The 14872-nt window shown below is 44.5% G+C and overlaps 1 protein-coding gene across 1 annotated transcript in view; it reads right to left on the reverse strand.

Annotated features, from left to right (window-relative positions):
- capn7 (calpain 7) overlaps positions 1 to 14872 on the reverse strand; it is a 100310-nt gene that overhangs the window by 69439 nt on the left and 15999 nt on the right. Inside the window, exons 6-7 of the mRNA XM_083640341.1 lie at positions 8603 to 8689; positions 7890 to 8016 (exon numbers count right to left, since the gene is read on the reverse strand). Coding sequence (XP_083496467.1) covers positions 7890 to 8016; positions 8603 to 8689 — 214 coding nt within the window. The remainder of the gene's footprint in view (positions 1 to 7889; positions 8017 to 8602; positions 8690 to 14872) is intronic.

Below are 14872 nucleotides of genomic sequence, written 5' to 3' on the forward strand. Positions count from 1 at the left end.
TAGCACACGTGCTCCACACCGCCCTGTCCCACCTGGAGGGGAAGGACACCTATGTAAGAATGCTGTTCGTGGACTACAGCTCAGCATTCAACACCATAGTACCCTCCAGGCTGGTACGCAAGCTCAAGGATCTGGGACTAAACACAGCAATGTCCGACTGGATCCTGGATTTCCTGACAGACCGCCGCCAGGTGGTGAGGGTGGGCAACCTCACCTCCTCCCCACTGACCATCAGCATAGGAGCGCCCCAGGGGTGCGTCTCCAGCCCCTTCTGGTACGACCTCTGCACCCACGACTGCGTGGCGACTCAAACTTCGAACACCATCGTGAAGTTTGCAGATGACACAGCAGTCGTGGGGCTGATCTCGGGGGGCGACGAGACGGCCTACAGAGAGGAGGTGGGGGCCCTGGAACAATGGTGCCAGGACAACCACCTCTCCCTGAACGTCTCCAAGACCAAGGAGATCATTGTAGACTACAGGAGGGGGGGGCGCACACCCCCCAATCACCATCAACGGCACAGTGGTGGAAAGGGTGGACAGCTTCAAGTACCTGGGAGTCAACATCCACCAGGACCTGACTTGGGCCGGCCACACCGCCACTGTTGTCAAAAAGGCCCAACAGCGACTACACGGACCCAGGCGCCTGAAGAAATTTGGGCTAAGGCCAGAAATCCTTAGGGACTTCTACAGAGGCCTGCTGACTGGCTGCTTCACCACCTGGTACGGGAACTGTACCACCATGGACCGCAGGGCGCTACGGAGAGTGAGACGCGCGGCCCAGCACATAACAGGATGTGAGTTGCCAGAACTGCATGAACTGTATAAACAGCGGTGCCTCAGGAGGTCCCTGAAGATCATCAAAGACACAAACCATCCCCACAACAGCCTGTTCTCCCTGTTACCCTCAGGGAGGAGATACAGGGTTCCAAAAGCACGCACAAATCGCTTGAGGAACAGTTTCTTCCCGCAGGCCACGAGACTCCTTAACATACACAAATAGTGTAGTAGCCGTACTGTACCGTACTGTAGATGCTACCATTATGTACTGTATGTCTAATGTTTAATTGTATGTCTAATAAGGAATATGCTATTTGCACCTGTACATCAAATACGCCGAATTTAAAATGTTTAAGCACGTCTAAAGTATGCACATGACATGTGCACCTATGTGCAGTGAATATGCCACTGTCTCTGACTTGTCTTATCACTGTACTGCCTTATTGCTTGTTGTGTCTCTTGTTGTTTTTGCACTCATATTCCCTGTTATATTTGTACTATGTTGTAAACGGAGTCCACAGCACAAGAATTTCACACGTGATACTTGTACCATGGAGTGACAATAAAAATCTTGAATCTTGAATCTTGAATCCAGCATGTTTACAAGCCGTAGCTTCCATGCTACTTCACAAAACCACAACAATATTGAAGCGTCCAGCTGCTCTTCCTTAACCGTCAAAAAAGCGAGTGCAGAGCAGTATCCTAATGACTTTTATGAATCTGTCAACATCAAGCCAATGAGGTAAGCTTGCTAATGTAACGTTACGTAGCCGCGACGCGGAACTATAAAGGACTTCCTCAAGCCCCGGCTGTCGGTTATTTCTCCGCCTACCGGTTACTTTATACATTGAATTTTTAGTGAGTTGAGGCAGGCTGTATTAACTGCACGAATCTGCGGGACTCGGTCCTCGGAGCCAGTCACACACACACACACCCAATCATCATGCATGTGCCGTGCGCAGAGCACATGCATATTTCCGCACGTCTTTCAACTCAGGTCTGTTCTTCCCCTCAATCGCCTGTCATCCGACCTTCACTGTCAAAACATGTAAGGTAAGCAAGCTACGTAGTTAACGTGGTCTGATTCAGCTTTTGAAAGACGAAATAACTTAATTAGCGATTACACAGTTAATAATGTTGTTTGTGCTTTAGTCAATGTAACTAACGTTGCATTGACTTGACAAAAATGACCTACCAATTGCTTCATGTGCGGTCTCCTGTCGGCTCGGATCAACTTTCACTCAGCATTGGTTCCATCATCCATTTCATTTCCAATAGGCCCTTCAAACCACAGCTTGTATGAGTTGGGCTAAGTTAAAATGATTAACTAGCTAGCTTGCTGAATACGAGTGAACAAGACTTTGAACGCTGGCATTTTATCTATCTCTCTGCTTATTGCCTTTCCAGCGATTAACGCTACCGTGATGACTACTATCTGGCAGGTTGCGGTCAACTTTTTGAGTAGAACTAATCGCAAATGGCTCACTTTTTGGCAGCATCGCCACTCCTGTTTGCTAAACTACGTTAGCTTGTTGTTTAGGGACATCTGGTGGCTCGACCACTGCAACGAGCAGCTGTTTGTGTTTGCAATAGACACTTTTCACAGGGGCCATTTTGTGTTGAAAAGGCAGAATAAACACAGGTGCAAGCAGAAGACTAATGAGGGTTTCCAAATTCCAATCATGGAAGTTTGAAACATTTCATTTTTCATCATTGTAAAAACCACACCACAGTAAAGAGGCTGTGTAATTTGATGTTTTCTTCATACATCTAGCCTCTTAAATTGGTTCTCAAAGTCAACCAGATTCATGCATTTTAGTTTAAAATGTACACATTTTTCTTATCGGACCCCCCAAGAGGGTCCAAGCAAGATCCACCCACCACAATCTCTCCAAATCCTGTGGGAAACATACAGTTATTAGTATTTTCTTTGTTCTTAAAAATATACATTGCCTGTTTGTGTTTTACAATATGGATATTGTTTTATTTAGAATTAAATTGAGCATTGGGCCTTTTATAAGAATGTTTATTTGTATTATTTCAATTGTCACACTCATGGATACATAATTGAGGTTTGTTTATTAATTGGGAAAAGGACCACTGGAACAAACGCCGCAAACATGATCCGGCTACTTTTTCAATCTGACTGGCTACTCAAAAGTTTGGGGAACTAGTAGGGTCATCTGTGGCACTTCCGTGACCGTGGAGAGCGAAGGTCCGTTTCTCAATGGGTTTGTCATCTAGGAGGGTTAATAAACAAATTTAGCCGGGGTGTATTTTTGAAAAAGGCGGGGAAAATATTTGAGAGACCAAAATCCAAAATGGCTGCTGTGGAAATGAACTTTTTAATGCTTTGACCTACAATGATGCACAATACATGGTTTCAGAGCTTATTCTGGTCAAGGAATACATATTTGGTGTTTATATAATGATTTGACCTATTTCTGACCTTCAAATCCAAGATGGCTGCCAATTTTGAGGCAGTTTTTTCAAAATCGTCATAGAGCCTTCATATTAGGCTTGAATGACAGGTCTTCTCATGATGAGTTGAATAATATACAGTATAAGTACACAGAAGTAATCTCTGAGGTCAATAAAGTCAATGTTTGTGTGTAAACAACAGTTGCTGATTTGCGGTTTCCCATTAAATAGGGTAGGCTACTGAGAATATGGTGTCCAGTTCATCCCATCACATTTTCATAGTGAACCAAAAACAATTTTGCACTATAGCCTAACATAAAATAGTATTCTGTATGCAAAGCTAGCAAGGTTAGTTGCTTGAGCTGAATTTAAAGGTCAACTCAAAACAAACAATGAAATTAACTTTGAAATTAAAACTGAATCCTAGACTACTAGATTTCATCAGCACACAGTAAAGGAAACTTGTCTTTGAACTCAGCTGACTGTCTAGTCCTAATCCCTGTTGTGCAATGTCCCTTTTCAGTGAAGTTTTAGTTTTTGTTAAGAGTATGGATTTTTAATCTTGACCTTGTTGGTAGGCAACGGCCCTTTTTCAGTCAAGCATTCTCAGATTAGCTCAGTCAGTCTGTGAAGCAGTCAGTGTCAGCACTTGCGCGAGCTCGCTTTTTCTCTAACTAATGTTAACATTACACACTTTAAGACACTTTGTTTGAGGATATCAACGTTATTCACTAGTCTAAAGATAGTTCTACCATCAAGAACATATAAAACAAAAGCAAAAACAATTTTTATTTGCAGAAGTCATCATTGATATTTGGTGTTAGCTAATGTTAGGTAACGTTATTATTTTTAGCTAAAGTTAATGTTATCTGTCTCCACACTTCTGTCAACTGACATATGCATTTGCTTTTGAAAATAAACAGCCTGGCTTGCTTAAGCATAACTGAAGATTAAATAGAAATATAACATGACGAATGCATGTACCGATTGGTTGGCCCATCTTCCCAGGAGGTGGTGGTGTAAACATCATCAAATTTATCAAGTCCTGACCACTCTTGGGCTTTTAATTGTAAGCTGTCCCATTTGCCTTGATTTATTGTATCGGTGGGCTTGCAAGGCTTGTCACATTTTAGGACACATTCATAGGACATTGTGTGCTTTGTCTTTCATTGGGAGGGAAAGCAACTCGCTATTATATTACTGTTATATTATATTGCTGTTATACGCTGTTTATTTTCAAAAGCAAATGCACATGTCAGTTGACAGAAGTGTGGAGACAGATAACATTAACTTTAGCTAAAAATAATAACGTTACCTAACGTTAGCTAACACCAAATATCAATGATGACTTCTGCAAATAAAAATTGTTTTTGCTTTTGTTTTATATGTTCTTGATGGTAGAACTATCTTTAGACTAGTGAATAACGTTGATATCCTCAAACAAAGTTTGTATTTTATTTTATTTTTATTATTTATTTATTTATTTATTTTTAAATGCCCCTCTGAGACATGGGCAGTTAGCCAGCCGCTTCTTTTCACCTGACAGGGGAAGCTTCACCGGTAGGACATAGCACGTGGGAGGTTCACACTATTCCAACCAGTTCCCCTCCCTCTGAACAGGCACCCTTAATGACCAGAGGAGGAACCACATTAGCAACCAGGATATTGCATGTTTTTGGTGAAGGGGGTTCCTATATGAAGGAAACCCCCGGGAGGCACGGGGAGAACATGCAAACTCCACACAGAAAGGCCCTTTTGACGACCCCACCCGGGCGGTGGGCACTCGAGGACATGCGGACGGGCACGCATTCCTTCAGCGTTCACATCGTCCCAGGTGGGAATCGAACCCACGACCTTCGAGCTGTGAGGCGATAGTGCTTACCACTACACCACCGTACCTCCTTTTATATCCTCAAACAAAGTGTCTTAAAGTGTGTAATGTTAACATTAGTTAGAGAAAAAGCGAGCTCGCGCAAGTGCTGACACTGACTGCTTCACAGACTGACTGAGCTAATCTGAAAATGCTTGACTGAAAAAGGGCCGTTGCCTACCAACAAGGTCAAGATTAAAAGTCCATACTCTTAACAAAAACAAAAACTTCACTGAAAAGGGACATTGCACAACAGGGATTAGGACTAGACAGTCAGCTGAGTTCAAAGACAAGTTTCCTTTACTGTGTGCTGATGAAATTTAGTAGCCTAGGATTCAGTTTTAATTTCAAAGTTAATTTCATTGTTTGTTTTGAGTTGACCTTTAAATTCAGCTCAAGCAACTAACCTTGCTAGCTTTGCATACAGAATATTATTTTATGTTAGGCTATAGTGCAAAATTGTTTTTGGTTCATTATGAAAATGTGATGGGATGAACTGGACACCATATTCTCAGTAGCCTACCCTATTTAATGGGAAACCGCAAATCAGCAACTGTTGTTTACACACAAACATTGACTTTAATGACCTCAGAGATTACTTCTGTGTACTTTTACTGTATATTATTCAACTCATCATGAGAAGACCTGTCATTCAAGCCTAATATGAAGGCTCTATGACGATTTTGAAAAAACTGCCTTTTAGAGCTCAAAATTGGCAGCCATCTTGGATTTGAAGGTCAAAAATAAGTCAAATCATTATATAAACACCAAATATGTATTCCTTGACCAGAATAAGCTCTGAAACCATGTATTGTGCATCATTGTAGGTCAAACCATTAAAAAGTTCATTTCCACGGCAGACATTTTGGATTTTGGTCTCTCAAATATTTTCCCCGCCTTTTTTAAAAATACACCCCGGCTAAATTTGTTTATTAACCCTCCTAGATGACAAATCCATTGAGAAACGGACCTTCGCTCTCCACGGTCACGGAAGTGCCACAGATGACCCTACTAAACTCTCTGCTTTCCTCTAGTCCTTGAACGTCCTTTATAGCTAAACGTTACACAACACTGACAAAGCTGTTAACTTGTAAACAAGCAACTTACATCGCGTGAGATGACAAGCAAGATGCGGTGAGGAAGAGGGGATGACTCCTTGTCATGTTCCAATAATCCATTATGATGACCGAACGTAATCATTATGGTAAACAAAACTCGCATCGCAAAACACAGAATTCAGAAAAATTCAAAGGGAAAAAAACTGAATTTGGGATTTGTCGCTTTTTTTCTGTTTTTAACGTATTCGTACCGAACCGTGACCCCGAAACCGAGGTACGTACCGAACCGTGACTTTTGTGTACCGTGACACCCCTAACACACACATACACACACACACACACACACACACACACACACACACACACACACACATATAATGTATGTATTATATAAAAAATAATTTTATAATTTAGATTTGCAATTATTATGCTCTTAAAATATGAACACCACCTAAAACATAAACAAATATAGGGCCAATTATGATGATTCAGTGTTTCCCCTACCATTTTACAGGCCAGGCCAACAGTGCCCCCGCCAGGCCAGGGGGGGAGAAAAAAGAAAAAGAAAAAAAAATGCTCTCCCCAAAATTTCAATAAACCTTTATGGCATATTATTACAATACAACAATACTAGTGTTGACAGTAATAGAAGATGCCAAATCATTCAAAACAATAAGCATTTTGCTTTTAGGAGCATTGTGCCAGCGTGCAGCGTTGTTCCAAAACGTGTCAACGTGTGTAGTTGCCTGGGAAACGCACATCCCATAATACAACTGTTCGCATCGCATCCCATAATAGTATGATGATACTTAGGATGCCATTGCAAACATAGATGCGAACAGGTTAGCTAAATGTTTTGCGCTGCCAGCGAGGGCCCACACCGTTGCGGTCGGGGTAGGTTTCAAAATCCCTCCAGGCCTGACATTTTTTCTAGGGGAAACACTAGATTTCCACATAGTATCCAAAAATAAACAGTTGAAGTGCTAAATAAAGCCTGCAGCAGAATGATAACCAAGGCATGCAGAGAAAATGAAAGCTGAAATGAACAACCAAGCCCGTTGCTACAGTACTGTATAAAACAGAGAAGAGCCAGTTGGAGCATTGGATGGCTGGGTAAGGGTTAACCCCCTGCCAGTCTTAAGGGCTCATTATACTCGAGCAAGCTCCGTGGGGTGGAGCTCCGGGAGTCACTGTGCGGACCTCACGCTGGGGCAGATACTTTTATACTCAGAAGTGATCAGCATGTATTGTACAATGGTAATAGTGAGAACAGCCAGTGAAAAGTCGCAATGAAATGCTATTATGTGCAGTACTGAGTGCGCTTTCACTCTCAAACAACCGCACATCAGCACATGAATGAATCACCAAACTTGTTTTTACTGAAAGCCATTTCAGTTCTCAGCCCTGATAGCCTACTCTGTGCTGCTTTTAATCTCTCTCAATCATGCTCTCAACACAACACATTTACTTGGTGAAATGACTAAAAACGAACAGTTGCAAATCAAAGTTTAGCCTACCACATGGGTCAAGAAATGTGGTGAAAACACAGCTCAGTGTTCAGGGCTCAGTGGCTTGAAAGCGGCCATGTTTGGAGAGAAGCCGTGCGGAGGTCGCGCTGTGAGAAAAATCTTCAGGTACACGGTGGGCGCCCTACGGAGGTAGCGCCCAACCACGCCCAACACATTGACGTGATTTGACGCTGGTGGCCCTCGCTCCACCCCCGCGCCCTTCACGGCATGGTGAGTATAAAGCAGGCTTTACCTGCTTGATGCTGAAGCTGGACACAGACAGGATCATGGTGGGGTTGTTGCAGATCTCGTCTGGCCGCAGCCAGCGGGAGAAGATGGCTTTCTGCTTGGGCGACAGAGCCAGCTTGCCTGTTTTATCCCTGCAGAGAAGAAACAACTCAAGTGGGAAGGATACCTGGCCCCCATATTAGCGATATATTCCCAAGAGGAAGTTAGGCTAGCTAAGTCGATTCCATCTTTAGTTAAAATTGGCTAAGTGGGTGGGCGGCGGTGGTGTCTGTGGTGGCGGTGTCTGTCACAACTGTGATGTCATCAGTGATGTCCCTCGAGCAACTGTGATGTAGTATGAGCCGATGGCGCACAGTTGCACGATGGCGCCTAGGTGGGTGGACGGTCTGTCTGTCAGTCATGATTTTGGGAGCCAAGCGATTTCCATAACTGCAGGCATGGTGCATCTCCAGAGTCTCCACTCTAGGAATCGAGCGAGTATAGCGTGCAAGATTTGTATTCATTTAAATTCCTTCTGTAAAAACACTGAATCCTCATACTTGTATCTTTATTTTATTTTTCATTTTGTTGTTGTGCTTCTCGTTTTATTACCGTACTTGTTTTTACTTATTTATTTAGTTATTTATAACTGGCTTTTTTTCTCTGATCTCAGTTTAGTAGTTGTGTATAACTGGTGAAAGATGATATAAAACAGCAAATGACAGGAAGCAGACTCACGAGAAAGGGACAGGAAAAGCAAATCTCTCCTTCAGGTCCACACTCATGAAGGGAACGTACGCCATGCTGTTGATTGTAGATGTGCTCCTGAAGATCAAGAAGAGGTGGATTAGTGCAACACAGGAACTTACTTACTAACCCTTAAAACACTTGACTCGAGCTTTTACTTTGGCTTGTAATATGTATTTTTTTTGTGTTGCCAGTAGGTGGCACTATGCCGAATTACAGAATTACCGAATTCAGCTCCCTGCAATCTATTGAGTGCCCCTAAGCCATACATGGGCAAAATGCGGCCCCAGGGCCGGACCTGGCCCCTGGACCATCTCAATCCGGCCCCCAAGGTCCTCAAAGAAAAAAAACCCATTTATTTTTAGTTTTTTGTAAATCTCATCTGCTACAGCCATTGGATTTGTATCACTATTATATCAGGAGATTACCAATCACAAAATAGGGAGATTAACGCGAAAATCAGGAGTCTTGGCAGGTATGATGTCCAATGTGTTGCCCTTCGCTTACTTGATGTAAGTCAGTATGGCCCTCTGGGGGAAAAAACTGCCCACCCCTAAGCGCACTCCCCAGGTTTGAAGTCGATCGGAACGAACGGTTCTCAAGACAAACCACTTTTTGCGTTGCCAGTAGCTGGCGCTGTGCCGATTTGCACGAAATTCGACACTGCACTGTGTAGAGTTTCCATCAGCGCACTCCCCAAGTTTGAAGTCGATCGGACGAACAGTTCTTGAAATAAACAGAATTTTTTTGTTGCCAGTAGGTGGCGCTATGCTGAATTGCACGACAAGAGGGCACTGCACTCTGTCAGGTCCCCCTAGCACACTCCCAAAGTTTGAAGTCGATCTGACCAACGGTTCTCCAGATATGTAAAGGACAGAGACAGATAGAGAGAGAGAGAGAGAGAGAGAGAGAGAGAGAGAGAGAGAGAGAGAGAGAGAGAGAGAGAGAGAGCGGGAGAGAGACACACTGCCGGCATTATAGTGTAGATATTTTTCAGTATTTTGTCATATTGTCAAGAATATTATTATCGCAGAAATACCCTGAAAATATTGTGATATTATTTTATGGCCATATCACCCTATAGTCAGGTTCCCAATGTTCTGATTTCAACCTTCGTTCAAAATTTTTGGAGAGTTTGTAAACTATACATTTTTGGAAAGCTTAGAGTGTGACGAAACCCAAAACAAATGTTGCCATTTTTTTCAAAGTCTCTATGGTCGCCATCTTGGAGTTTCAAAATGGCGACCACCGAAATTAAACGCCTGCACTGGAAACCCCTATATGGCCCAGCAATGTTATTTCCTATAATCTTTTATGACTCAAATGTCATCTATAGGCCTAGTGGATGAAATTAAAAGTGGTTTCTAAAAGTTGCATCTTGAGCAATTTGAGTAATTATAGTCCAGGTCCTTATGTATTTTCGTTCAAAATTTTTGGAGAGTTTGTAAACTATACATTTTTGGAAAGCTTAGAGTGTGACGAAACCCAAAACCAATGTTGCCATTTTTTTTCAAAGTCATTATGGTGGCCATCTTGGCCTTTCAAAATGGCGACCACCAAAATTAAACACCTGCACTGGAAATCCCTATATGACCCAGCAATGTAGTTTCCTATGAGCTTTTATGAATGGAATGTCATCTATAGGCCTAGTGGATGAAATTGAACTTGGTTGCTAATAGTTGCATGTTGAGAAATTTGAGTAATTCGCATAATGAGGCAATTAATTGCCGAAAACTGGAAAATGGCTATAACGTTGCTTCCAGTTAACTTAGAAAGATGATCTAAGAGTCTAACTCCATGTTTGTTATGTGCAGGAATCCATCTATTACCATCCATTACCAGTCATGCAACCTTTCCTAATTACCATAATTAGTATAAATTTGGTTAAAAAAAGGTAACAATCAGGAAATCTTCTGTTTTGGGCAACTTAGAAAGATTATCTTAGAGTCTAAGTCTATGTTTTGATGTCTAGAAATTAATGTCTTGCCATAACTAAATCATGCAACCTTTGTTCATTAGCATAATTAGCATAAATTATATGATTAGGCTGAAATGGACATCTATATTTTGGCTTTAGTCAATTCCATTTTGGATTTTAAAAACGACAAATGTTCAAAACACTTTAAGGAAAAAGGGAAGGAAAATCAATTGGATATAATATAAAGTAAATATATTTATAATTTGAATTCAAGCATCCATAACAAATGGATTGTAACAAAGATGTCTGTACATCAAGGCATATTGAAATTCATCATTTGCAATTATAACTAACTTCTGTTAGTTAAAAACCCATCTAATTCAAGATCTTCAGCATCACTGCCATCTGAATCCCGGTTTTCAGATCTTGAGTCCTCATCGTTCTCACATTGTGTACTGCAAAGGCAAAGGTCAGTGCATTGTAAGTTTCTCTTCTTACAGGAGCATCTTTGTGTTGAACAATCTCCTTTGCAGCGGCATCTCACCATTTCAATGTTGGACTCAGGAGCTGGTAGTACATCAGTGGTAGTGGGTCTTAACTGGCCTTTATCAGCCTTGAAGTAGCCATTTTTGAGAGGATTTAAAGGTACTTGCTGCTCAACGCTTGCCTGTCCCCAAACATGAGCTTGCACATGTACCCTATCAATGTGCTTTTTCAAGGCACCCTCTGTAGGTGGTAGCCTTTAACTCTCTGCCATATACTTGCAGAACATGTGCCAATGCAGCTCTGGAATGTTTCTTAATGTTTCTTCCTTTTGGGCAGTAGGCAGCACACACAAACCTAGCCAAGCATTTCTGCATGTTGTTCCTCCGTTACTCTTACCTTTTATTCCATAAAAGTTAACCTTTCGAACCACCCAGGTGACGTGACGGTGACGTGGAACACCGCAGTCGCTCCTGAAGGCATCACCTAGCCGAACCCTGTCTGTGATTGGATGCGACCGTCAGCCATTTTGTAGCGGCCCGCCAGACAGGGAACCCCACTCCAAGCATTCAACATTGAGCCAAGTATATACCCGGACAGCAAGGCTGGATAGTGGGAGCTCTCGCTTTCACTCGTAAAACCTGGGTTGTTGCACAACCCCTACGTTTTACTTCGCTTGAGCTCGAGCTCTCCCTAATGCTACCTACAACCGTCCTTGCTGCAACGAAGCACCGCGGTGCGACCTTCGGACGAAAAAGGGCCGTCATGGCATAGCGCACGGGAAGAAGATAAGACGGTGTGAGCGAACGTTGTGCCTACCACGTCCAAGCTATAATACCTCACGAAGGTGTCGTGGGTTGACCATGATGCCGCAGCACACATGTCCTCTACCGATACACCGCGCAATCGCGCCCAAGATGAAGCAACACCCCGCATAGAGTGAGCTTTAATGCCCTCCGGTGGAATCTTCCCAACGGCAGAGTAGGTTAGTGGCCTCAACTATCCAATGCGACAAGCGCTCCTTGGACAGAGGCTTACCTAAAGCCTGAGCTCCATGGCATACCAAGAGCTGGTTAGAAGTGCGCAATGTGCGCGTCATATTCACATAGGCTAGAAGCGCCCGTACGGGGCAAAGCGCCTGGAGTGTCCTCTCCTCCATTGGATCCGAGTAAGCAGGGTTAAACGCTACCAGATCTATGGTCATAGACCTGAACCCGGCCCTAATGTTCTTGGGCTGGTAAGCGGGGTTGGGGCGAAGCGTGACCCTGCGCTCATCATCAGAGAACACCATGCATGACTGTTGCACCGACAGGGCAATCAAGTCACCAACTCTTGCCGGAAGACAAAGCTAGCAGCAATGCCGTCTTCAGCGAAAGGTGTTTCAGACTGATTGTGTCAATCGGTTCGAAGAGAGGGCCCGAGAGACCCTCCAACACCATAACCAAGTCCCATTTAGGGAAGACGCTCCTCGTATGGGGGCGAAGCTTGCGGACGCCCTTCATAAAGCGAGAAACCAAAGACAGGCTTCCCACTGTCTTGCCCTCAGTCTCCATGTGGCAGGCAGAGATTGCGGCCAAGTATACTTTGACGGACTGTGGCGACTGGCCCGCTACGTACAGGCCTTGGAGGAAGCAGAGAATGCACTGTATGCCATAATACACTGGATCCAGGTCCTTTTCCGCACACCAGCGCGCGAAGGACTGCCACTTGTGAGTATACTGTGCACGAGTGGAGCTAGCTCTAGCGCTCTGTATGGTCTGTACCACGTTCATCGGTAGGCCCTGGGCTAACAACCATTCCCCTTCAGGAACCAAGCTGCCAACTTCCACTTGTGTGGGGAAGGGTGCAGAATCTCCCCGCCCGCCTGCGACAGTAGGTCCACTCGACGTGGCAACAGCCACGGAGCCTCCTGTGCCAGAGCAATCAGGTCCGCGAACCAGATCTGCGATGGCCAATGTGGGGCTACCAGAATGAGCTGCAGGCCCTGCTGCCTCACCCTGGCTAGCACCTGTGGGATCAGGGGGATTGGGGGGAATGCGTAGAGGGCGTCCCCCGGCCAGACGTGCGGCAGTGGCCCAATGGTGGGTCGTCCCCGAGGACAGAGAACCACTGGGGGCAATGGTGTGCGTGCCGCGATGCGAAGAGATCGACGCCGGCTCGACCGAACTTGGCCCAAATTTGTTCCACCACCTGTGGGTGGAGAACCCATTCCGATTTGTGCAGGTTGCCCCGCGACAACAAGTCTGCGCCCAGGTTGAGGTGGCCCCGAATGTGGGCCGCCGACAGGGATAGCAGGTGAACACGAGCCCACTCGTGGATGTCTCTCGCTAGTTCGTTCAAGGCCTGCGACCGGACACCGCCCTGTCGATTGATATACGCCACCGTGGCAGTCTTGTCCAAGCGTATCAGTATATGGTGACCCAATATCAAAGAAAGATCATCATTCTAAGATGACTAAAAGTGAAAGATCTAGCCATTTCCTAATTGTGACCTAATTTTTACATACCTTATGCAAATCATGCCAATTAGGAAATGTTGCATGTCTGCACTATGGTAATAGATGCATTTCTGGACATGACAAACATGGACTTGGACTCTTAGATCGCCTTTCTAGGTTGACTTGAAGCAAAATTTTAGCGATTTGGCGATTAATTAGCTCATTATGCTAATTACTCAAATTGCTCAAGATGCAACTTTTAGAAACCACTTTTAATTTCATCCACTAGGCCTATAGATGACATTTCAGTCATAAAAGATTATAGGAAATAACATTGCTGGGCCATATAGGGGTTTCCAGTGCAGGCGTTTAATTTTGGTGGTCGCCATTTTGAAAGGCCAAGATGGCGACCATAGAGACTTTGAAAAAAATGGCAACATTGGTTTTGGGTTTCGTCACACTCTAAGCTTTCCAAAAATGTATAGTTTACAAACTCTCCCAAAATTTTGAACGAAGGTTGAAATCAGAACATTGGGAACCTGACTATTAGCATAATGAGCTAATTAATCGCCAAATCGCTAAAATTTTGCTTCAAGTTAACCTAGAAAGGCGATCTAAGAGTCCAAGTCCATGTTTGTCATGTCCAGAAATGCATCTATTACCATAGTGCAGACATGCAACATTTCCTAATTTGCATGATTTGCATAAGGTATGTAAAAATTAGGTCACAATTAGGAAATGGCTAGATCTTTCACTTTTAGTCATCTTAGAATGATCATCTTTCTTTGATATTGGGTCACCATATACTGATATGCTTGGACAAGACTGCCACGGTGGCGTATATCAATCGCCAGGGCGGTGTCCGGTCGCAGGCCTTGAATGAACCAGCGACGGACATCCACGAGTGGGCTCGTGTTCACCTGCTATCCCTGTCGGCGGCCCACATTCGGAGCCACCTCAACCTGGGCGCAGACTTGTTGTCGCGGGGCAACCTGCACAACTCGGAATGGGTTCTCCACCCACAGGTGGTGGAACAAATTTGGGCCAAGTTCGGTTGAGCCGGCGTCGATCTCTTCGCATCGCGGCACGCACACCATTGTCCCCAGTGGTTCTCTGTCCTCGGGGACGACCCACTGTTGGGCCACTGCCGCACGTCTGGCCGGGGGAGGCCCTCTACGCGTTCCCCCTGATCCCACAGGTGCTAGCCAGGGTGAGGCAGCAGGGCCTGCAGCTCATTCTGGTAGCCCCACATTGGCCGTCGCAGATCTGGTTCGCTGACCTGATTGCTATGGCGCAGGAGGCTCCGTGGCTGTTGCCACGTCGAGTGGACCTACTGTCGCAGGCGGGCGGGGAGATTCTGCACCCTTCCCCACACAAGTGGAAGTTGGCAGCTTGGTTCCTGAAGGGGAACGGTTGTTAGCCC

This window comes from Poromitra crassiceps (genome assembly GCF_964638095.1).
Source record: "Poromitra crassiceps genome assembly, chromosome: 1".
Classification (NCBI taxonomy): Eukaryota; Metazoa; Chordata; class Actinopteri; order Beryciformes; family Melamphaidae; genus Poromitra; species Poromitra crassiceps.